Source organism: Tribolium castaneum, chromosome 4, assembly GCF_031307605.1.
Source record: "Tribolium castaneum strain GA2 chromosome 4, icTriCast1.1, whole genome shotgun sequence".
NCBI lineage: Eukaryota > Metazoa > Arthropoda > Insecta > Coleoptera > Tenebrionidae > Tribolium > Tribolium castaneum.
In genome coordinates this window covers 4220333-4245221 of record NC_087397.1, presented here as the reverse complement: position 1 = coordinate 4245221, position 24889 = coordinate 4220333, and the positions used below count along the sequence as shown (strand labels likewise).

The window sequence follows — 24889 nt, the reverse complement described above, 5'->3', positions numbered from 1 at the left end:
TAAAGTTTCTCTTTTGATCGGTTTTTAATTTTTTTCATAAAGTGCAACTTTACAAATACAAGTAAATGCGTTTGAGGTGAGTTTCTGTGACCACTTTTGCTGTCTATTGTCAGCTTTTAACTTCGCTCCTTGTTTGCAAACTTTTTCCGAACTGGTTAATCTCAAAGGTGCTACTTCTTTTGTGACATTTCATTCACTGCTTGTTTCAACTGACAAAACCCGATGAAATGTATTTTTCAGTTTTTACGAAAGTACAGAGCTTTGACACAACTTTACAAACATATTTATCTTTATTGAAAATGCGATTCTTTTGTAAACTACATTATTGCGTCTCCATTTCATTCGAGGAGATACGGCAGAAAAGTACGAATTTCAGCCTGCACTCTTCCGGTTTATTTTAACAATATTGTGGTAACAATAAAATGAAAAAGCAACTCAAGATTCACATGCGAACGCAAGAGACCGATACGTAACCAGAATGACAATCGCTGAAACTTCAAAACTGCTGGGAGTATCAATAACTCTGGCTAAAATTGGACTCGACAATTATTGGACGAGTCCAGGCTTCATGGGTTATGAGTTTTTCGTGGATTTTTACTTTGATGCTGGCGTTTAGTGATAAACCTCTCATTTCCATAATTTTAGTGACTGAAGAAAAGTTGGAGTTGTTTTAAATTACGACTAAACACAGTCTTTGAATTGAGGTTTGTTTGGTCAAGATTTAGCTGACTTTTAAGTTTTGCTTCTGTGTTTCAATGTTGGCGGTTTAAAATGAAGCTCAGTTTCAGGACTTGGGCTAATACGCTCCGCAATTTCACGCCGTTACGAAGTCGTATTTTCCAACGTATTAGATGTGTTGATTCTAGGCCAAATGTCTAGTTTCTTGCTTTTCTAAAACAAATTTTCCAGGTTTTGCTAAAGTTTTAATGATTTTTTTGCCTTGGGATTAAGCGTTCAAGTATGTTTTAGTACAGGGATCGCTTTATCGATTAATTACGAACTTAGTTAAGAATATTTGAAAGCTTCCACGAGCTGTGTAATAAAGCATCTTAATTCATCCTCTCTGATACCATGCCATGTTAAGTTAATTTTAGTCGAATGAATTATTCAAAGTTCGAACTTGAACAAATGTTTTAATTAAATGCCTGAAACGTCGATCCAAGTTAAATATTCTAGTTCGGAAATTATAATTGCATTTGTTACACTGTGCAGATTTTGTGGTTGAATCCGTAATGGTCTGTATTATATTGCTTTACTTTTATTAGAGGAAACGGAAGTTGAGCCAATACAAGCTTGCATCAAAGGAAATTTCATCCTCACGCCAAGTAATAAAATTTTCTTGTTGACAAATTGCTACATGTGTCGAATTTTTATTGTTTCCGAAGTGTTGAAACGCTTGGATTGATGCTGAGAATCGCGGAATTTACCATTGCAATTTATAGGGAGGATAATTTGTCCGATAAATTAGCAACTTACGTGCACAAATCTAATCGTAGAGTGATTTGTGTTTATTCTGATAGATCGATGCAATTTCTACAATAGGCCAATGAAGCTATTTATCTGCCCAGTTATTGTCATAATAATGCAACAAATCACGATGGTTCGCGCTGATAAGTAAGTCGGATTGAAAAATCCTTGGATTGTTTGTAAACAATCACGGTGCTGCAAGTTGTGCTTGTCATAATCAAGACTTAAGATAACATGAATATGCATTGCCATTTATAACTCCAACAACTTACGGGACGAGCAATGTAAATTGAAAATTAGTAATGCAAATACTCTGGCTTATAGCATCAGAGTAACAACTACTAATGCCACATTGACTTTTTATTCCATTTTATAATAAATACGTTTAGAGAACTGCTATTCTGATTTAAATGGAGGAAAAATAGTCCTATTGTCCTTGTGTTGGAGCAGTTTGGGAGATTAATCGTCTGGGTGCCGCTTAATTCGCTGGCCTCGTTCTGGAAATAATAAGTTTATTATTTTCGGTGCGAGAAGTTCGGTGAAATATCTCCGAGTCCAAATGACAAACATAAACTTCTCGAAGAGTATGTTTCTAGCAGATAGAACGTCTGAAATTCAGTGGCGCAGAAATAATCCACACTTTAAACATTTTATGCGAAAGTGTGAATTCTACGTCGAATATCATCGTAACATATCCGATTTTTTGAGGCGTTTATTTCGTTATTTGAAATGCTTTTATTATGGCGTAGAAAAATTTAATTTACAATAAAATACGACTTTAACGTCGTGCAGGAAAATTCGCTCAGAGCGGGAAAACAGCTCCCGTTAGAAAACATGTATAAGGTGAGCGGGTACATTAATCACCGAGGATGGAATAGTCCCGACAATTACTTCCGGAGTCAAAACAGGAGTGATAAAGTTACATCATATGAAAAATGACGTGTTTTGCGTCACTCGAATGGAGGATAAAGTTTTATAATGTCGGATTTGATTTTATTGCACGGGTGAATGAACACATCTTTTTCCAAAGTTGAATCCGTATTTAGGCAATTTGAATGAGTAACGGGGATGTCTTTGTATATTTCATTAAAAAGTTTCAAATGGAATTTGTGGAACTTAATTATTCGTTTTTACTTTTGCGATAAATTCGTTTTAAGGCCACCTAATGCGACTTTTTGAACCTCGATAGGTTTTCATTACTACCTTTATTAGATTTGAAACGGATTTTTATCAACTAAGGGGGTCATTCACGAAACTTATCTGCAAATCGTTACTATAACTGCAACTTGCAATTCCGTTACCGAGGCTTATCGAGATATTTGCAACCTAATTCACAAAAAAATTGCAAGCTATCGGTACCTTACCGGATAGTTAACGAGTTGTTTATAGCAACGCAAGCTGAATTGCAAATCCATTGCAAATCTAAATGTCACTTAGCAAATTGTCAAAACGAAAATTAAATTTATTATCAAAAGATGTTAAAAGTAATGGTGAAAACCTCAAAAGGCCAAAGAGAATCCAATTATTTCAGCTATTGGGACCGAGGTATTGACTGGAAAAATAGAAAGAAGCTGTTTGTAACTATTTTTTTATCTAGTTTAAGGAACGGAACGTACACACGTCATAAAAGGCCGTTCGAATTTCACAGGTCTTGAAACGTATAACGTATGATCCTGTGGTGTCTCCTTTTGGAAGTTTCACAAAAGGGTTACATCGACAGAAAAAAATTATATTATTATACAGGGTACTCAAAAACTGGCGCACCAACTCAGTGGTACGTTATTGAGAAGCAAGTGCAGATTACGGGAAAAATGTTAAAAAAATTCCTAAAGTTATATTTTAAAAAATCTGGAGCTACAAACTTATTGTGTTAACTTCTTTAGTTTTCATTATTTTTTTATATTTTTATGTTTCATACCAGGTAATCGTTCCGTAACAAAACGATGAATAACTATTTTAAAATTTACTATCAGATTTTAGCAGTTTTTTTAATTTAAAAAAATTAAAATTTATCTAGAAAATCACAATGTGTAGATGTGCCAACACTGGGAATTATTTCCTAGGAAACCGTTCCAAAAATAATTTATTTTTATTGTTGATCAAATTCAATTGCAATCACAACCGTTAGACAACGTTGCCACATATCATTTATCTAAAATTTGTTATTTATCAATAACTTTAATACAAAGAATTTTTTTACTATTTTTACCATTATATGTAACCACTTCTCTAACACACACCATTGAGTTGGTGCGCCAGTTTTTGAGCACGCTGTATTGGTGGTTGTGACTGCGATGAAAATAAAATGAACGAGACAGTTACTTTTTTTAGAGATAATCTAAACTACCACAGTATACAATGTATTTAAATTTTGAATAAAATATGTATACTCATAGTAAAATTTTGATTATACGTTATTCTTCAGTTAACGATTTTTTTTTTGACTACTGACCGAGTCCGTGAAACACTTGTAGCATTTTTTATCAAACATTGAAGAAACCACCCATCTACCCGATCAGTCCAAATTTAAAATAAAAGCTATTATAAAAAAATTGCACCATAATATTTCAGCTACAAATTTAGCAAAAACCATTATTTCACTAAAGATTAAAGTAGTAGATTTATTTTCAAGTTCCTTTTACTTGCAATCAAGTAAAAAGTTGATAAAAAATTCAACTTGCAATTACTTTGCAGCAAGGAACGAGGTACCGCAAAATACAAATGCTTATCTGACATTTGCAAGTGTTTGCAAGTTTTGATGAATTACTTTAACGAGTGCTAACGGTTGCTATGGATAGTAATTTGCAACTTTTTCGTGAATTACTTTAACGACGATTGCAAGTTATCTGACACTACCGAGCGTTATCGAGTTTCGTGAATGACCCCCTAAGTTGATTTCGTTTTCACGCCATATAGCCACGTAAAGAAACTCAATATCGCGAAATTTTATTCAGGCTACAAAATTTTAAATTTGTAATTACTTCTCTAAAAGATTTCAACCAAAGTGACAACTCTTTACGTGATATGTGGTCTCAGGTGTTTCGGATGCACGAGAAGTTGTATTGTTATGATAACGTAAATTTTTCTCATAAGTTCTCTTTTATGGAAGCATGAAAAATGATTAGTTTTGAGCGAAAACTAGGACTAGAATTTACGAACACAACACACATCGACAATGCACGGTGTTTATTTTTGAAATAAAATAATCATTGTAATGGGTTTTCATTGTGCGTAGTATATTATCTCACAATATTTATTCGATGCAAATGTTAACTTTTGCATCATTTTAATTCTAGTATAGTTAATTCGAATAAGCGGAACAAATGTGTTTTGTTTGCAAATCAGAAATCGCGAAAATAATTTTTCACTGCTTTGCAATATGTTGTGCTCATTTTACGTAAATTGTGTTTTCAAATTTTCCACTACAATAACAACAAAACGACATTAAAAGAAGGCGCTAGCGTCAAATTAGAACTCTCTCATTGCTTGTTTTCGCATAACATTTGTTTCTTTTTGTTTCAGGTAAGTCGGACCACGTCCTTGCCATTTCGCCTAACATAAAAGCAACTTCGGAGGTAATTATGCCAAAAATTTATTATTCATAAACCCTGCGGGCGATTGGAATGATTTTTGCGGTGGTGACTTCCAAATTCGTCTGGGGTTTTGTTTGCGCATATTAAAAATCCCTAAGCGGGAGCGAAGGCGAGTTTATCTCGTTTACGTTTCGTGTTTATATTGTTATACTGGTGAGTACGTTTGTACGATCTTCGGTTGTGTCGTCGAAATATGCGGCGAAGTAAATACTGGCAAAAGGTAGAAGCGGGGGCGGTCAATATTAGCGCGCCTGCTCGTCTGAGTACGCTTTTGGCGGTTCTCAGTTCTGGACATTACGGGACTTTTTTGGCCATAAAGTCACTTGCAAGACACCTTTTTCCACTTGTGGCGAATTCAGTCTGGCTTCCTTGCAAAGTAGAATGTTCTGTTTCACACGATTTTAAATTAGCGGTTTTGACCCGATTTTTTTGGTAGTCACATGGTGATAATATGCAGACTCAACAATTTACAATTTGGAGCAGAATGGATCATAAATGGGTGCATAAATTAACACCATGGTTAATTAACACCATGATGGAGTATTAGTAAATTTCTTTAAATCATTTAAGGGAGATAATACAAATTTGTTGTTTTGCTTTAGGGCTGATTACATCCATCCATCGTTAATTAACCAACACTATTGCATAGGTAGTACATGTAATTCGCAGAGCTCACGACGTCGCTCCAATAATTCTATTGTAATAAACCGTTCGGCCTTGCTTCCGCATTAGCTAGGAAACGTAATTGGATCAGTACATATTTATTGCTGTTTGATTATGCCATACTTACTTCAACTATAGAAAGATTTACAAATAATGAAAATTTATCCCGGCGCATCCACCATTTTTCCATGGTTGTATTTTATATTGTTTTCATTTTTCGCCTTGTTTGTGCTTTTTCCAAATTATAAACACAAAAAATTGTTATTTTGAGAACAATGCGTTTTATCTATAAAATCATTAGTTTGCCAAAGAATAGCGTTTTGTTGAACTCTACCGTGAATAACATCAGATTACGTAATGCATGCAAATCTTTTAAAGATAACATTCTCGTTGTTTTATTACATTTCTTTAACAATACTATTAATATAATTATAGGTTTTTGTATTCTTTTGGTGTAGTTTTTTTAACTGAAATTGGTTCTGTAATAAATCATATCTCACATAAAGAACTTGAAATATATTTTTATGTATTTGCCTATTTCTCATTTGTAATTAGTACTTAAATCAAGAATTTGTCTTGCAAATTTGTTCTTCCAACCAAGGTATAACACCGTTAAGTTTAATTACATTTACCCAACTGGAAATAACCATTTATATTGTGGAACTGAGGAACGATTTTGGTAAAAAAGTAGCATATTGTTTGATTTTATTAGGTAAGTATTTTTTTAAACTTTATGTTTGATTTAATTGAAAAATGTAACTTATTTCTTGGTCTTGTTACGTTATTATTAATCTTAAAATTTTACTTTTAGTTTTCCTATTGACGTTATGTTGAAAATAAAGTCGTGATCAATAATAAGAGTATTTTCTGCCTAATTAAATATGAAATTAAACAGGGGCTAAATTTGTATAGGCGCCTGACTTTCTTATTGTTTAATAATTGATGGCATGACGAGTGAAATAACAGGGTATAGATAATACCAGTAGTTATCACAACCGAAATAGTGCATGGGAAATGAACGTCGGTATCGTCGAATGAATTTTTAAAGTATTTGGGAAATGTACATTCTTTGACGGTTTTTATCACGAAAAGAAGTTTTTGTGATGGGTTTATTTTTACATTTGGAATTGTAACTGTTGACGTATGCGAGTTGAATACATTAATAAATAAATACTTTTGTGCTTCTACTAGTACAAACGAATGTTCCAACAAGGTATCAATTGTCAGCGGGTTTGTATTTTCCGAGTTTTTGAAATTGGATCCGTGTTGTTGTTTTTTTGTTTTAATTTTGTTGGGTGTTTGAAACTTTGCACCCGAGGTTTTGTGTCAGATAACTGTTGTATCCATCGCTGATTTTTTTAATTAAATTTTAACCTGATTACGAGTGTTTTTATGTTGCTGTAATTCTGCATGAGATGAAATGGAAAAGGGGTGGAATGAATATCGCGTATTTTTGATGATCGAAGTCGGCTATTAAAAGTTTTAACTACCCTCAAACTGCGAAGAGGACAGTTTATGATACGAAAGTAAAACTAAGGGCTCATAATGTAATAAGTCGCGGGAAAGGTAGTTGATTCCATTAGAAAATGTAATTTGCTTCGGTCTTATTGAGCACGGCAGTGGTGTTCTATTAGACAAATTAATTAGAAGCAGCGTGTTTTCAGGTAAATTCGTTTATTTTTGCTGTAGCCGAATGGGAATTTGGGGGACTGATGCTCAAAAAAACTTTGTAAACAGGCTCGGAGCAAGCACATATACAAGGAGCAAATTTGGTTACTTTCAAAGTTGCGATAGCTCAATCATAATGCTTTTTCCCTTTGCAAACTCATTTTAAGTTTTTCGTTTAAACTCTTTCTGATGCCAAATGTAAAGTAACAAATTACTTAAAGAAGTGTTCTTTGATGTTGAAGGGTGAAGATTATAGAACTTTTATTGTCTTCGAGACTTTCATGGTCCATTTATCAAGCCGACGTACTTTTTGTGGAACACTAACTTCCCCAACTATTTATATCTAAAACTCGGATATTTTATTGTTTGAAAACGATTATTTTTGTGGGGACAGTTCGCGATGTGACAGTTTTCCCCATTTTTTCTGATATATCGAACTTTTGTTCCCGCTCATTGTTGACAATTCAGGCTTCATACGTAGATACTTGTCTAAATTGGCTTTTATATCAGATCAAGTTGGTTCGTATAGCTATCAGTTTGTTAATTAAAAGCCGTCGGGATAGTCATATTTTCACGACGTCCGTTTTGTTTTCTTTGGTGTTTTAATAACTGACTGCGCTTTCAACTGTAATGAAAAATTTTCCATCTCGTGCGTTGTAATTTCTAGCATATAGAATGTAAATAAGTTGTGCTGTGATGAAAAACATTGGGAACGTATCACTAATTCATAGTGGTCATCTCGTAGTGCTTTTCACGCGCACTGAAAGGTTTTCTGGGTATGAGCTTTGTGGCAAACGATTTGAATAAGAGCATCCGTGTGTAATATTTTATTCACAACGACTATCTTCATTACTATTTTACTGGCAGTTTCAGCGAAATGCGCGAAAAAACATTCGTTGAGGATTTTAAAGTATCGCCGACAGTAACCTTCAACAGTGCGAACTTGGAACATTCTTTGTCCCCCTACCCTACTTTGCTCGAAAACCAATTTCTGAGGTATCTCCGTGACCGAAACGGTTAAATCTAGGTTAGCACGACATTTTTAAATTACACAAGATTTAATTCGAGTCAAGCTGTTAGTTGTGTTCGTTTTTTTAAGTGATTAAAAATGAAGTATGAGTTTTTTAATGTTTACATGAAGACAGATGTCGGGTCATTTTGTCAGCTTCTTTTTCTAGTTATGAAGCGAACTTCGAGGTTCTTTTTATGACAACTTGCGTTCTTTTTGCCCATTTAGAGATAAATGCGGGGCGTGATTGATTGTTGTAGTTTAACTGGAAGACAACTCTCTGTGACATGTTGAGAACAATAAAATGAATTGTTCAGAAATTAAACAAACTCGTCACTGCACTAGGTAAATTAATATTTTGCTAACCCGGCGCATCCACCATAACACTCACCGGCGCTCTCCAAACGGTAATTTATTAAATGTATTCATTTAAGCGCAATTTGGATGCGATATCGGAATTTCCATCATAATTTGATGCAAAATAACGGCTATGAAATAATAATAATTAATCTATGCGTTGCGGCATTTCGATTAATCATTTTTGGGAGTTGTTACGAATAAATTAAATACTGTTTGGGAGTTTTTCATAGCTCAACGGCTATTAATTAGTGCATTAAAGCAAAAGGGAAGGATAATTACAGGTGTGCCCGATTGGTGTTGCGAAGCAGGAATTTACGTGTATAATTAGTTGTGCGTCCTTCAGCATCGATTTCGACCCTGGATCAAGGTCGAGGAAATTGCAATATGTTGTACTAGGTCGTTTCGGCCAGAAGGGGCTTTCCAGCCGTCTTCGAAAATTATTCATAATTTCCACCATCAACTTAAAGTGGAGTTGAGAAGTTTGCAAGGGTGGATCGAATTGTATAAACATTAAAGTAAAGAGCTTCGAGATAATTACAGTGTTGAAACGTAATTTGCACACATTATCTTGATTATCTTGTCATGATGTGACTGTACGTTTGTTACTACCTTACCATTTTTATGTTATTCAAGCTTTGAAATTCTCTCAGAATTAATTGGAAAGCAGGAACATAATTGTAACTCTGTCCGTGTTTTACCAAAATTCGGCATCATCCGAGACGTGATAAAATGTTTCGGTCTGGGAGATTAATTTATCTTTTGTTCTATCTCTTTATTTGGGGACGGCATGCGTGTCGTAAAAAATTGTTTTACTTTCACTGAAAATTATGGCCGTACAATAATGGACAGGAATAACAGACAAGTTTATGGCAGGATAAGGTTATTAGACCCGTACGGTATGGAACCTTAGAAAGCCATTCCAGAGAATGCTCCGAGGGATTTATTATGCAAATATTTAATGTACATCCGCTCGGTTCGAGAACTATGTCCTAATTAAATTTTGCGTTTTTGTCGTATAGAAATTCGACAAAGAGAAGTAAAATGTAATTGGTCGCATTCTCATTACGAGCTGTCGCATAAAAACTTGAAAGGGAATTGTACATTTTGGAGATTATCACATATTGTATCACAAAAACGTTCGAAAGGGTTTATCCAATGTAATGCTTCATCGGCGCTTTTAGCTTAAAATGATCGATATCACGGTAAATTATGTAGTTGAACGAGATATTTTACAACTCTTAACTGTGCTGACTGTTTGTTTCGCTGAAAAAACTGCGTGTTTTGCCGGGGAGCTGAATACATCAAATTTTTTCATCTAACTCAATATTGTCTCAAGTATTTTTGTTCGGCCAATATTATAAAGCATTTCCTTTGTTCATTTCTTCTGAGGTGGAAGGAATACCGACAGAGGGCTAAAATTGCCAACATGAATTTGTGTCATCCGTCGTCATTTCTGTCAGCAATGAAGCGTAAATTTATTACGGATTTGCAAAACAAGCAGTAATAAATGGATTTAATGAAAATTTTGAAAAAATAGGAAAGAGTAACAGTTTGCATATTTGTATCGGAACTCTACAAATTATTATACTGATGTTGCACTCATCTTCCTTCCGTTCTTAGTTAACTGAGTTCAGCAGATTGGATGTCTCGCATAATCCCGAACGATCCGGAATATGTATTTATTTATCTATAGCGAAATAAACGAAGTAGACTTTGTTGTAAAATAATGGAAATCGGACCGTTTAATTGAGCCATTAGCCGTTTTGGCCACGTTGTCATATCGACTCGTTATGTAAATGAAATGGCGCTCATAAATATTGAATTCCGCGTTAATTGCAATCAGAAAAAATCGAAAACGTGACCACAGCAACCAATGATATTAAATTGACTCTTAACCGTTTTTGTTGTTTTTTACTACATTGTAGTGGTTGATTTTGTGGCAAAAATATGGCAGTAATCCCATCATATTTGTCACAGCGAGCTCAGAATTGCTTCGTGTTATTAAAGTATGTGCCAAGAGTCTAATTGGTTTTTAATGAACGTCGATTTGTCGACGCAGCGTAATTATTTCCGATGAAAACTCAATCCTTTAATTAGACGTGGAGTTGCTATTGACTTCTTCGCCTGTCAGTGCGAGCTAACAATTAACGTCCACAGCATATGATGGAGCAACTGGTGCGAGATCGAATGCAAGTCATAAGAATTGCCTGTTGCGGTGACATTTTGTTCCGTTGCTTGTTTGGTCCGAATTCGGCGAAAGCAATCGTTTAATTTGCGATAGAGTTGAGATAAGTTGTCGGAGTCGGTCCTTAAATATAAATTACCATTTCCTAATCAATTTCGAGACTATTAAACTTTGGGGCTGGTGCTTTCGTCTTTTTGTTGCAAACTCGATTGAGTAAATAGGACACGTCCGACGGACAAAAAGAAAGTTCATTCATCAGACTCTGGGAAAGAATTCAACTTTAAATGTCACAAAAGATGGAACGCAGCATAAGAGGAAGTTATCGTGTCAACAGAGACTCGTTCCTCGAGTGACGCTCTTTAACATGACCTCCTTGTCGCAAGGGAAGATAAACGAAGTTTCTTGCGTGGACTCTTCTGCAGGAATAGTGCTTGTAGTTGGAACAAGAACTAGAATTAATCCATGTTTGACATAGCCGCTGTCGCACTAAATTGATGTTATATCAGCGGACCTTCGTTAGGAACTTTACTAAATTTTGTAGATTTACCGAATACATAAGTGGCTTCGTTTGACTCTCGCTTAACCTTTCGACAAGTATCCATAAATCTTGTATTGTTTCACGGGCAGAATTGATTGATTTTCCGCAAAATTACTCCAACGATTTTGGTTTTGTGCAGTTTTTTCTTCTCTGCATTGTTTCGGAAAATGTTATTAGTCAAGTTTTGCATATTTCGATAAAGCATGAGTGCAGCCAATCGAATACATAACTTCCCGGGGGATATTAGAACTTGCCTTCATGCTAACCAGACTCGAGTTTGGTTAATACTTTGAATTCCGTGAGCAGCTTGTAGAATTTAGTAATGAAAATTCGATATGGACACAAATCTGTTGTTCGTTGACCGCACGCTCTTAACATCGTTTACTCAGCACTTCTCCAACAGACCCAAACCCCTGGGGAAGGACCATTAGCGCATTTGTTATTTATACCGATGTCCCTTGCCGAGAAACAGGTCGGCCCTCTAATTAATGTTGGTCGGTTTTGTAATTATGTCGGTTATGTCGAGCGAAGTTGGAGATACGTGGGAGAGACGTAAGAACAGTCTCATCAAATCAGTGTTATGAGAAAGAAGGTGCGCAGTAATAAGAATATGTGACACAGACTAAATCTTGTTTTGGTGAAAACAATTCCCACTGGAGATTCTTTCCTTGTAATTTAATACGGCAGCTCCAGTGCCCGCTCTCATTATGATCAAGGACATTTCTTGCTCATTCAATTTTGTGCAAGGGTATTTATATAAAATAACTGGTTTAAAGGCAATCTGCAGTTAAATGAAGGCAATTAAAAGTATAAAATGTTATTAAAATATTAAAACGCTGATGGGGCGCAGATGTATTTTAGTAGTCAGAGATTTACGCAAGCATTTTAATTAGATAGATGATTTTATTTAATTGTTATTTTTTTATTGCCTATTTATTTTGTAGGTGACTTTAAAGCAAAAAGTACAAGATTATGTAGTATTCTTTTAAACAAATGATAAAATATGGTCACAACAAGGTGATATGTTGAACGAATTTATTTAAAAATATGTTTTGCCCGGCGCATCCACCATTTTTCGCTTTTTTAATTTTTGTTATTTTCTGCTTTAGAAGTAAGTAAAGTAAGTTTTTGCTGTTTAGTCGTAAATACTGAATGTATTCAAGATGAAAAGCACTCTAAATATGTGATTTTTACGAGTATAATTATAATTACTTCGTGTAAGTTTACATAAACTATGAAGTGTTGTGAGTTGGTTTTTTTTATTGTTTATAATGTCGTACATGTCCGCTTGCGGGAAAAGAATAATTTACAAAGACTAATTCGACAAGAATGGATTAGTTTTCTCTAGAAGCCAATATTTCTCAGGCGTACCTTTTACTATTCTTGTGTCTGCAGGAAGTTATTTCCGAGCGAACTTTACAACTTTTTCGAATAACTGAACATAAGTATTCAACTTTGGCAATAAAAAGACAATAAAAATGAACTTGTAACAATCTCGAACTGAACGATTGACGAGAAACGTTTATTGGTCCAAAGTTTTATTATAAACATGCAAGATTAAAACTTCTGGCAAAATTAAAAATTCCAACTGTTGAGTGGAAACATAATTACGCGTGCTCTTAAGTACAGCTTTAGGCTTGATCGTAAAACCAAATTAAAAATTAAATTGGTGGCGAATCTAATATAAAGGCCGCGGGAAGACAGTCGAATGAATAATTTGTTGTTTGAGTGAAATATTTTCAAAGGAAATTTCTGATGGTGTCGTCGCCGGGTACACGCTTTGTGTTCTCATTATAGGTGCTCGTGTTGTCGCACTAACGAGATTTATCGGCATGTGTAATGTCCTGTATGGCATTGCGGAATGCACTAACGTCCTTGTAGGGATACCTCAAAACTGCATTACCGATTCGATTAACTTTAAGATGAATTATATAACTTTAAAACCGGCTCTTCGCCACGGGAATTTGATATTGGCTTAAAGCCGTCGCTGTTAAATAATTAATTTAAGCCCCCACAGTCTAAAAGCTCCACTAATAGTTTAACGAGTCTCGAGTGCATAATTGGAAGATTTTTCGGATTGTTTTACTTTCAATATAGACGGCTTTAAGTCTCGGCAAAAATTAGGCGAGGGAAGGGTGAAGCGAATTCTTCGACTTCTCCAGCATTTAATTAACGTTTGAGTAAACATATTTTCGTTTGGAGTAATTTAACGAATGTCGAATTTTATTTTCGTTTCTCGATCGATAAAGTTCTGCGGTCGTTTTTACTGGTAATAAGACGCAGGTCTGTGCTCTTAATCTTGACCCACTTGCCTTGCGTTCAAATGTCAAATAAACAATTGTTGGCCACTCTGAGTGGGACGCAAGGTTGCGAAAAGCTAATTTCTTTTCGAGAGCGCTCCCGAGGAAAAGGTGATAAAAAACGCTGGTTTTATCACACTCTGGATTATCTTCCGATATTTGTGCGGTTTCAAGTGGGCGAAGCCGCGCTTATTTTGGGGAAACTTTACGGCTAGCGAAGTTTTAATGAGAAAATTCGCATAAGCCAAGTTTTTTCATTTTCTTGGTTAATATAATTATTACGCTTAAAATTTTTTTTGTTCGACGTGTAAGGGAGTTTTCGCTTGGGGCGTATCCTCGAAGCTTGATCTGTTTATCACCGTGGGGCTACCCACAGGGCTTTACTCCACTTTTCTCCACCAAGATTCTCGCCGGGATGATGAAGCGTTTGCCCTATTTGTCCCGAATTTCCACGGCTCAGGTTTACAAACCAGTCTTAATACACTTAGTGTGCACGTCATACCCATCTGCCGCACGATTTATGACAATCCGGATGGTGATGATTAAGCAGAAAAGAAGCTTACGAAAGAACGACTATTTAAATCGGGGAATAAGCGGAGTGAAAAATAAGCTATTTTTGACGCTAACAACTGATTTTGAATAAGTTAAATCGATGCAATAGAGGATTAGGATTGAGCTTGACTTATCCAATTTATTTTAATGGAAAATATTTGTCAGGAGGGTTCTCGTTATTAGAAACGTGGACGAGTTTTAATTAAGTTTTATTATTAATTCCCGTAAAACACTGAAAAATTCTACAAGCAGTCGCATAAAGAAGCAATTTTCGATTACGTGTCAGAAGATGGAACTGTGCGACAATAAAAAAGAATCAACTTCGTTATTACTTAACCCATGTTTTCACCCGCACTATACTTTATTACAGGTAATTTTTTCCATTCACCAAATTGGCTCCAAGCTTTGTGTTCACGACTTTCTTACCTCGTGTTTCTCTCACAATATCCTGCAGTGTTGGGAAAATGTTTTCTCGGAGGATGAAGCTAATACTGCTTTGAGAAAACCCAACAAATAAAATATGTATAAAAAGTACTCTAATTAGTAGAACGTATGCAAAAGAAAGAAAATTAGATCCCTAGGGAAAGTTGTCTACATTATGATAACGTGTAATTTCTATTGAAATGAGTGTCGACACAAAGCTTTACCACATTTAAATAGAGGATCAACTTTTAACTATGGTTAAAATAATTAAAAAACCTTACCATAAATATTCAAAATATGGAGACTGAAACTGAAAATGTGCTTTAATGGATTTATTATGAACGAATTGAGCCGTTTTACTTATATTGTACTCCTAAGATGTAGTTTTAGTTCTTGCACTTGAAACGAGTGTTCCTGACATTAATCGTGTTTGATGTATCAATTTATGTGCAATACAATGCGTAGTTAAGCCACTGTGTTGCTTGAGATCAAAGAGAGTTCCACCAGTGCAAAAACACAGCTCTTGTGTGCGATCTTCCACACGAAAATTAACCATCGCTTACACCCCACTTGACTTTATGCAAGAAAACGAAACATAATTGTATGCAAATTATTCCGTATTTGCCAATTAAATTTATACTCCGTATTATTATTTTAATGCGAGTCTTCAATTGTGCACCTAATTACTGAAACTGTTAGCTTTTAATTACAGATCATTACCGTGCTACGCGTTATACTGTGCTCTCATTTATTTGAATATTATGTTTGCGTAAGGATGAAATACGTCCCTTGTGTTTTTTTGAATGGTGTTACTCCACCACCTGAGATAAGGCGCTGAGGAACATAAATCAAGGGGGTTTAGCTGTCAGTGGCGCACGCAAGTTTATCTGAAGAACTTGCAGTGACCCAGATAACGACTGTCTTGATTATTACGTGTCTGGTTTATGTCCTGGAATGTGAATAACGGTTTTTGTTGCTGGAGATGATATTCTTTGCACCGCGGGATTAAAATGCTCAGCCAGGTGCAGACTCGGAATTATAATATACGCCAGACCAATTATCGTAAGATGTGACCCGGTTATCAATGCTAAATAGTTTAATTTATCAAAATTTAAGCTTGGGTGAAGAGAAACAGTCGTATTGATTAGACAAATGTGTTTCTCGGGCCTTGCCAATTCCACAATTGGGTCAAAGTTTGTTGGAGCATGCGAAAATAATAAAGAAATCAAGAGAATTTACGCTTTACATTTTTGGCAAAACAATTAACATGAATGTGGAGTTCTTTTAGTTGCAACTGAAATGCGTTTTCTGTCTTTAGAAGGATCAATTATTTTAATTGATGCTAGTTTTTAATCTTGGCAAATGGTTTAATTTATCACTAACGCAGGTAATTTGCCGCGTTGCTGAATTTTCCGTTACCTCTCTTATCTGCGAACTTCTTTCTAATTAAATTTTGAGAGTTGAGTTTCTTCTGGTTAGAAATATGGACGCATATTATTCACTTTAATTAAATAATATCAGGCAACCTTACATTTTAATTGCCTTATTTTCTTGCTAACTTTTATTGTTTTGATTTAATCAAGTTGAACGAAGAGTGGGGAAAAAGTTTGGGGTTTTATTTTCAGTTTTAATATTTTTGCAGTGTTTATGCACCCACTAAGCTGTAAATCCGCCCGATCGGATCAGACAGGCTTCAGTTTTGGTCATTGTGTTAAATGGCCAAATTTATGCGATTTTGTGAATAAACACGTTCGATGCGCTTTGCCGCTATTACTAGGATTCATTTAACTGGTGTAAATCACGTCATGGTGGAGATTATTTAAAGATTTGATTTCGCTGTGAGGTGATTCATGTAGCGCATTCTCGGCAGTTCCATTATGACATCTTGTGCAGCCAAATCGGTTGTCGCTTCCAGCCATGCGACTTCTGTAAGAAATTTATGGATGACAAGTCGCAAGTTATGAAAAAGAATCTCATATTGGTTCCATAAGAGCTGGAAGGTGAACATATGAAACCGAATAACGGCCATCATTCCGAACCATGAAGATAAACGATGCCGGCGGCAGCTCAGCGTGTGTCGTACTGATAGTGTTATCACTAGCTATCATAAGACACACGCGGCTATCGCCGGTCTCTCCTATCCTTTTGATTTTATTAGCATGAGAGCCACTTCCGCCAGGACCATCAATCACGCATTAAATTAAATTTTATTTTGCGCCGTTTTTATTTACGCCAGGGACCAGAAACTCATTGATCTTGATACGAAAAAGCATTTTTAAAATAAATTTTTACCACCATCTTTCATTTTTTTGACTTCGACGCGATTCAACTAGATTAAGGAAGTATTTTAATGGGGTCTGCGTTCTGCTTTTATCTGTAATTAAAGTCCTTGGATTTTTGTTATCGCGTGATAGGTAGCGCTTTGTATGAACCCGGTATCTTGTCCTGTCACAAAATTTAGCTCTAAATCCAAGTCATGTTTAAACTGAAATAAATTTTCACACGTTGTTAGATTTCTATTAACTTAGTTTTTGGTACAAATGGCGTGTTTGATATTAATTAATTATCGAAAGTTGAAAGTGGTGTAACGAGCTTTGGCGATTTCAATTTGCAACATCAATTAATACGAGATGAAAGCAACTTTGGTTTCGATTGTGCAAGTGCGAGTAATTATTGCCATTTACCTATTTTCTTTATTTTCACGTTTGTTGTATTTGCCAAATAATTAACCGACAAGCTTAATTATATGATTTATAGCTCTGTAAATCTCCGTTGCAATAAAAGCAACGCCCCACATACAGGACCTTTATAAACCCTGATTAAATGTTATCTGATGCTTTGTTACATAAACAACCGAATAATACCGCATTTAATCAAAGAGTCTTACAAGAATACGCCCACATTGTTGACTAACTAGATGATTTCATAAATATTAAATTGGTTATCTCAATGTAGCCGTAAATTAACTATGTAGGTAATTACTTTGATTTATTGACGGCGACACAGTGTAGTTACGATAATGGGCACTACGGACTAATATTATATTTACTTTCTTTATATTTATTGATTAAATGGTTATGGACTAGATTGATGAAAATTTGAACATTTTGTGACCAGAACATAATCGTTTTTGGTAATTTTTGCCGACCATATTTTACCGCGGTTTCACCCTCAGAAAGTGAGGAAGAAAGTTAATACATTTATCGCCTCTCCCGGCGCATCCACCAAAATTGAATTCGGTAGCGGCGCTAATTTACCGTCATTGTGCAGCTCTGGTTAGGTACAACCTTATTCAAAAGCGTAAATTTTTCAGGTGATTCACTGATTTGTCGCTTTTTTCAATCGGGGATTGTAAAAAATTGGAATTAATCGAGTCGTTTAGAACCGAAAATTGCTTTTTTTAACTGTTGGATATAACACTTCGGTTTTGCTTAATCAATTTTTAACCGAAGCCATTAATTTTAACAATCAGCACTTGCCGTAGCATGCTGTATGTTATTTCGTCGAATCACTGCATTAATTCGAGCAAATGAGCTTGAGTTTGCTCCGAGACCGGCATTTATACGGCTGTGTATTCAGCTTCTGTGATAGTTAAGGTTATTGGTGTTGATATAGAATTTCTTGGAACATTTGGGCCGTACATATATCACTGCAACTTGTGTATGATTGAGTTGAAGTTCTGCAACTGTTCTCCTGTGGGGATTATTGAACTGAGGAAAGTTTAACAGAATCTCTGGCCTTGACCTTTACGTGGGAGGATAATTAAATTGGACTCTCAACTTATTTTTACAGCGTCCTCTGTATATTTGCCTCTAATATTATTAGACACGAGAGTCAATATGCAATTATACGCTGCTTTATACACTTACTAGGAATATCAATATTTACTTTTGATTGATAAGGATGGTTGTTTATGTAGGGGTGACAGTCTGTATTTCATGTTTGTTGATTTTGAGTCTAACGCTCCAATAAATTGTATATTTGTATCGACCCTCTTTGGAGAATGAAACACTTTCCATATCATTTTTTGCGCGGTTGGCAAGAGTGACTTAAGACACGCCTGTTGAAGAATGGAGTTTGCACAGTGAGAGTAGTGTGCTTCATCACAAATTCATTAAACCAGCTCCAACTCTCATAAATCTCCAACATCGAGGAGAGGGTTTATGATGCTTTCTTCTTGAATCCATCAATATATCGCAAAATCCAAAGTGAATTGTTTCCGGGAATAGAATTAATGGCAGATTGGAAATAGCTGCTAATAGAAATAGACAAAAATGAAAACTAATTATTTTTAAGCAGTGATTAGAATAATTGACTGGTTGAAATAATGACTGTTTTTGATTGAATTTTACGTATGAGTTACATCGTATTGATAATTATTGTTATTAATTGTTTAAAAAATTTGCGTGGGTAATTTAGTGTAAAATCATCGCAAATAAAGCATCCAACTTCCAGCAGAATTACTTTCAAATGGCAGCGATTTGGAAAATGTTTGGATTTAAAGTCACTTCAAGCTTTGTCGAGTGTGTGGGATATTGGAAGGTGGCTCGTTAATGTTTAAGTAGTATTTCTGGACGTTTTTCACTCCCACATCACGTTCTTCACGTTTGGAAAGCTTGGTTTTTGATGGAACTCGGATTGTTACCTTTGTGTTTTCCTCCTCATTTATTATTTATCGATGAATACATTTTTTACACAATTTTTACATTAAATGTCTTTTCAACAGATGTCTTCGATAGTCACTACGTCGTTGCAACGATAAAACTAAAAGGTTTGATGTTTTGAAAGGATACAGCAAGGAAGCATTGTTGACGATCCGGGAAAAGTTTTATGACAAAATAAACATTGTCAAAGAATTTACTCTTTAAACATTCACGAAGATCATTTCACGATGAAAGTTTAAAAAAGGCAACAAAATTTTATATTTCTAGCTTTATGCAGCGCAGTAAAAGGAAAATATTTCTTTAACTAATAGGTACACATGGGAATATTAAAGTTTTCTTTTCGAAATAAAATTTTGCTTTTCTACAAAATTGAGTAGCTGCACGTATTTTTATGTGCCAAGAAAAATTATATACCGTTAAAATGAATAAGGAGAGGATCTAACAAGAAATATGTTGGTACAAGTGTTTATCGGTTTCCTGATAGCATAAATGTATAGCACAGAAGGAACAATTCTCTCAAGTATTCGGATTTATATTTCTATATGTCACTTCAATGCTGCTGATTGTTTTTGCCACATGTTTAGAAGAAGTCTGGAAAGGAGTTTTCTTCTGGCTATTAACTTAATAAGTCCAAGTAAGAAATGGTTGTTATTATCTACTTAGAGAGGAAGGATAGTTTTTTCCTTTAGAGCAACAAAGTTTCAGCTTTTTATTGTCATTAAAGCTCGAGAGATAGCACTAATGTGAAAAATATTTTGCGAAAAGTAAGCGTGTGGTTGGCTTTTAACGGATTTTAAGAGTAGTAACTTGCATTTCCATAAAGGAGAAATTCCGACTAGGTTATGCTTAAATTCATTAAAAGTTTTCCTGAATAGAGGCGGTATGCAGAAAGCTGCTGAAATTACATGAAATGTTGTTGCAAAAGCATTTACTATACTGTAACAGAAGTAGCAGAACAGTTCCGTTTAATATTTGAACGAAATGTATAACAAACGCACAAGTATTACCATTTTAATGAAACAAACTTTTCAGTTTACAATGAGGACTTAATTAAGCACTACACAATGGGATAACATCTTGTTCCTGGAACGGATAGGAAGGTTGTTTATCTACCGCAAAACCGCATATTATGTATTTAGTTTCAAGTTGTGTGCAAATGTTCGGTGTTACTCTAGAACTGAAAGAAAAAAAATCGTGTTTTTGTCCAAAGAAAGCCAACACGTGTTTGTGCTCATAACCAGAAATTTAACAATATCTTTGCCCCTTCAGGCAAGTCGTGTATGAATGTTTAGAGGCAGACCGGCCACATTGTTGGACAAACATAAACATCCAGCAGCGGAAAATAAGACGTAAACGGTCTGTTGAGGCTGAAAGCCCTCACCTCAACTGATGACGTTTCAAATAGACCGTCGGAAATCAACAACAAGATATACAGCTTTGTGCCAACATTTCCAGTCCTTTGTCCCAGAATAATCCCTTGTGTCTGTCACACATGTGCTTGAATTCCATAATTCGATTAACTCAGCACGGGATAACGGCATACATTTGTCGCACTTTCAGCAAGATTTTTCACAATTTACGTAATTTACGGTGACATGCTAAACTCACAAGAGAGAAAAGCAACGTAATCCAAAACTCGTTACGACAGGACACTCTGAATTATGCAAACAGGGAAGATTAGAGCGAACATTCGCGCCGTAAAATCCTTTTTATGGGAAGGAACCAATCAGTGGCGCAGCTCCAAGGAGTCCGGCTACAGATAAAATACAAAAAATCGGGCACCTGGTGCCCATGAATGGCAGCTCGTAAATCGAGTGTTGGATCTCCTGGAAAACACGAACACCTCTGCATGATGGGCTAATGATTGACGTCAGCCACCGTCGGCGCCCTCAGCATAGATATCGATCGTGGTGGCGGCGTCGTGGTGTTCCAGTCAACAAGTGTGTATGTCGAGGCCTCCATTAACTTAAACCGAGCTCGCATAATATTCTCGAGCGACCTCGAAAGCACCTTCTTGACGAACCCCCGGCCATAAATAAGAAACGGACGCCAGCTGTTATTGTAAATCTGCACGGGGACGGTTGAGGCTGGTCGTGTCTACCTAGACGAGATGCGATAATAATTCATGGCTTCTTGTATTTTCGGAGACGAAATTCCCAGATGAGGCGGAACATTTCGCTTGAAAATTCATGAAGTTACGTGGGGCGGCCCTCAATGAAAAGATGGTAAACAGGAACAGATTATTGTACAAGTAATGGCAAAAATTTCAACTATCTTCCGTCATGTCTTGAATTTTTTGTGACGCCTGAATTTACGAAATTGTCCGAATATCTCGTGTCTCCGAAGGGCTTTAATTAATAATGAGTTGCGCAAAATATGTCACGTTCTTATGCACTAGCAGCTATTTTACGAAGTTTCCACCTTCGGGAAGACGTTCAATCTACGTATTTCCATCTAAAACGAAAAATTGCTCGCATTAAACATTATTTACTTACTGTTTAATTTCAATTTTCCGCTTCGGATGGAAACCACAAAATCCGATTTGGAGTTTTAGGAATAATGCATGAAGATGAAACCTCAAATTAGAAATCGACATGAGGCTAATTACATTTAGTTAATTGAACTCTGGATGGGACTTTATTTTCGATTGGTTTACCAAAAATGTAATTATCTAAATCTAGCTTTTGGCACTTTTCAGTGAAGTTTTACAATTGTTTGCTGAGGGAAGGGAAAGCCCAGATTATTTTGAGACGGTTCTGAGTATGTATTGCTTTTTGAATGTAGGAGTTCACCTAAACTTCGAGTATTTATCATTTATTTGCATTTGAAATAGTTCATTGGCGCTTGTCGTCTCGTGCAATTACTCACGGTCTCTGTATGTCCGATTTAAGCTCATCAATTACCACATTATTGCGACTGTTGCTCACGTCCATGTCGCTAATAATTTGCATGATGAAATTTACGCAGACATGTTGAGCAATCAGTTTCGGCAAATGATATCCTCTCTGGGCCTTTTATTCGGGGATTTTATAAAGGACTTGATATATTAAAATTGGAGGAAAATTAAGAGACTTTTTCACGGTACGTGAACGTACAAAAGGCTATCATTACCGTAAAATGTAGTAATTTTCAAGTCTTCGCCGTTCTCTTTTATTAGTTCATGATGTCAAGATTTCATTTCTACGTCAAACTTTGTAAAAGTGATTAAAAATTCAGCTTTGTTAGGTTTTTAATTATACAAACTCAATCTGTGTTGAACCATACCGTTTAATAAGTTTATGCATTTTAATAAGTTGCTTTTTGCTAAAGAAGCTGTTCTCCTGATTGCGTTTTTTATGTCTGTTCATGAATAAAGCGGTCTGGACTTGACGCTGCAGTAATGCCCACAATTAATTTTTCAGTCGAAAGTATTCAAGTTGAGGTTATTATTTTAATTGGAGAGAAAAACTACAAGTCACTGGATTAATTCGACCTAGAAATTGAAGCTTTCGGCAGTGTTTATTGTAAAAATACCGGATTTCTTAAAATACCACAGGATTTGAGCTGTATCTCCTATTTTTTTGTTTGGTGAAATAATAAACACAGGACTCCGAATTTAATTACTCCTCATTGTGATTTATGGAGGCATTTAATTTTTCTAGTGAATAAATCGCAGTAAAAGGTATTGTTGAGTTGGAATGAATAATAATTGAAGAAAGGACGCAAGGTTAATTTATCAGCTGAAATGGTCCCAAAATCAGATTGAAAAAAAACCTTTTTCTAAAAATGTTAAATTTAGAAGCTTTTTTTCATGTAGTATGAATAACAGACCAACAAATGAACACATTAATTTTAATTAACTTTGGATTGAATATTTTGTATCAACACGGTAAATTATCCCACTGACGCATTCATCTCGTAACAGATATTTGTGTAATATAATAAATTGAATTGCCTGAAACAAAAAATAAACATATATTTATTACCGTGTTCATTTTACGCAAAATTTAATTAATTTTCTGATGTTTAATTATCACCACTGAACACGTTTGTTCCTCAGGGGGTGGAAGTGAGTTGTGCATGAATGAAGTGAAATGAAAAGTTAATTTTGCGGTAATCACAAGTCGAAAAATACCAATTTTCTTGCTGAAGCACCGTGTACATTTTTATCACAGCGATATAGCATAAAATTTATCTGGCTCTACGTTTCGATTTCGGGTTTGCCTGCCACGTATATTATTTGATAGTGTAGATAATGCAGTAGTTGCTGAAAATCAGCAATGTTGGTACGTGGTTTATTTAAATTACGGTTGCAAGCGTGCGAATATTAATCAATGCAGTGTGCTATTCTGTAATTTTTTCATTAGTGGCATGAGAGTGTAAATAATGTTCTTTCAGACGTTCCGCCATGGCTTCCCTTTTCAACCCACGGCGATGGCGTACGACCCTGTGCAGCGATTACTGGCGATCGGTTCAAAATGTGGCTCCCTCAGGATGTATCCTTTTTCATTAATCTTCGAAATTTAGGTACACAGATGTTACACGGAGTATTTAATGGAGCAAGGCCAAGGTCGGTATTTGACGAGATGAATTTATTTGTAAATTTGCGCTTTATTATTCTTGCGGCTGAAATGTGCGTTTATTTGGTGCCAGCAAAGCTCTAAAAATTCATGAAGCTATTCATGTCGAAGCGTCATTTTTCACATAATAGCGTTATTATTGATTTTTTCTGAGTAGATAACGAGTTGGAAATGAACGAACTATACACCAAATGAAACTTTTAATGAACGCTGCCCGAAAGTGTTTGTTTTTGCGTATTTGTTGCACCAGTCTGACAGCGGTTGATTGTGTTCGGTTTTTACCCGAATTAGGCCACTGTGCGAAGTTTTGCGAAGTAAACAGTGGGATTTTTTCTCCAAATCTATTCCACCAAACCGTCAAATATTTATTTACCACTTGAATATGACATTCAGCCTTCGTGTCGAAAACGTGCATTATCGACGCACGTCAAACCCTTATAATGTCTAATAAGAAACTCAAAATCGAGGGGAAATGGAGCAAATGTAACGATAATGCTACCCCCTGAAAGCTTCCTCCGTATAATAATAAATCCTGTTTTATCATAACTCGACAAGTAAAATAAAAACTTGCGCCATATACGTGTTTCGTGTAAAGCTTGAGCAATAAAGTTAATGAAAAAGTATGTCGGTGGATAACAGAAAAGTTTAACAAGTACATCTGCATAAAATCGGCCGAGCTTGAAGCAGGAAAATAGCGTTACTCCCAAGACCAGTTTCGGGATTTTCCCACTAAAAAAGCATATACATGATGATGCATCTCACTTTGCTTAATTCTCTGGAAACCTTTTTGCTGATCAAGGTTTTTCCAGTCTGAGTAAGACACATTGTTTTTAATGTATTCACGTGCACGAGTCACCGGCCAGCGAAAAGCTGCTGTAAAGGTTTATGTTAAAGTTGTATGTGTCCAA

General features: G+C 35.6%; 1 protein-coding gene and 1 non-coding gene across 3 annotated transcripts in view; both read left to right on the top strand.

Annotated features, from left to right (window-relative positions):
* Positions 1-24889, top strand: part of Tomosyn (tomosyn) — a 67080-nt gene that overhangs the window by 18570 nt on the left and 23621 nt on the right. For both annotated transcript variants that reach the window (XM_064356042.1, XM_064356041.1), the window contains exon 2: positions 23800-23897. In XM_064356042.1, the coding sequence (XP_064212112.1) occupies positions 23800-23897 (98 nt within the window). The remainder of the gene's footprint in view (positions 1-23799; positions 23898-24889) is intronic.
* Mir970 (microRNA mir-970) lies at positions 16807-16897 on the top strand. The gene has a single exon (NR_036318.1). It is a non-coding gene; the product is annotated as a microRNA mir-970 (primary transcript).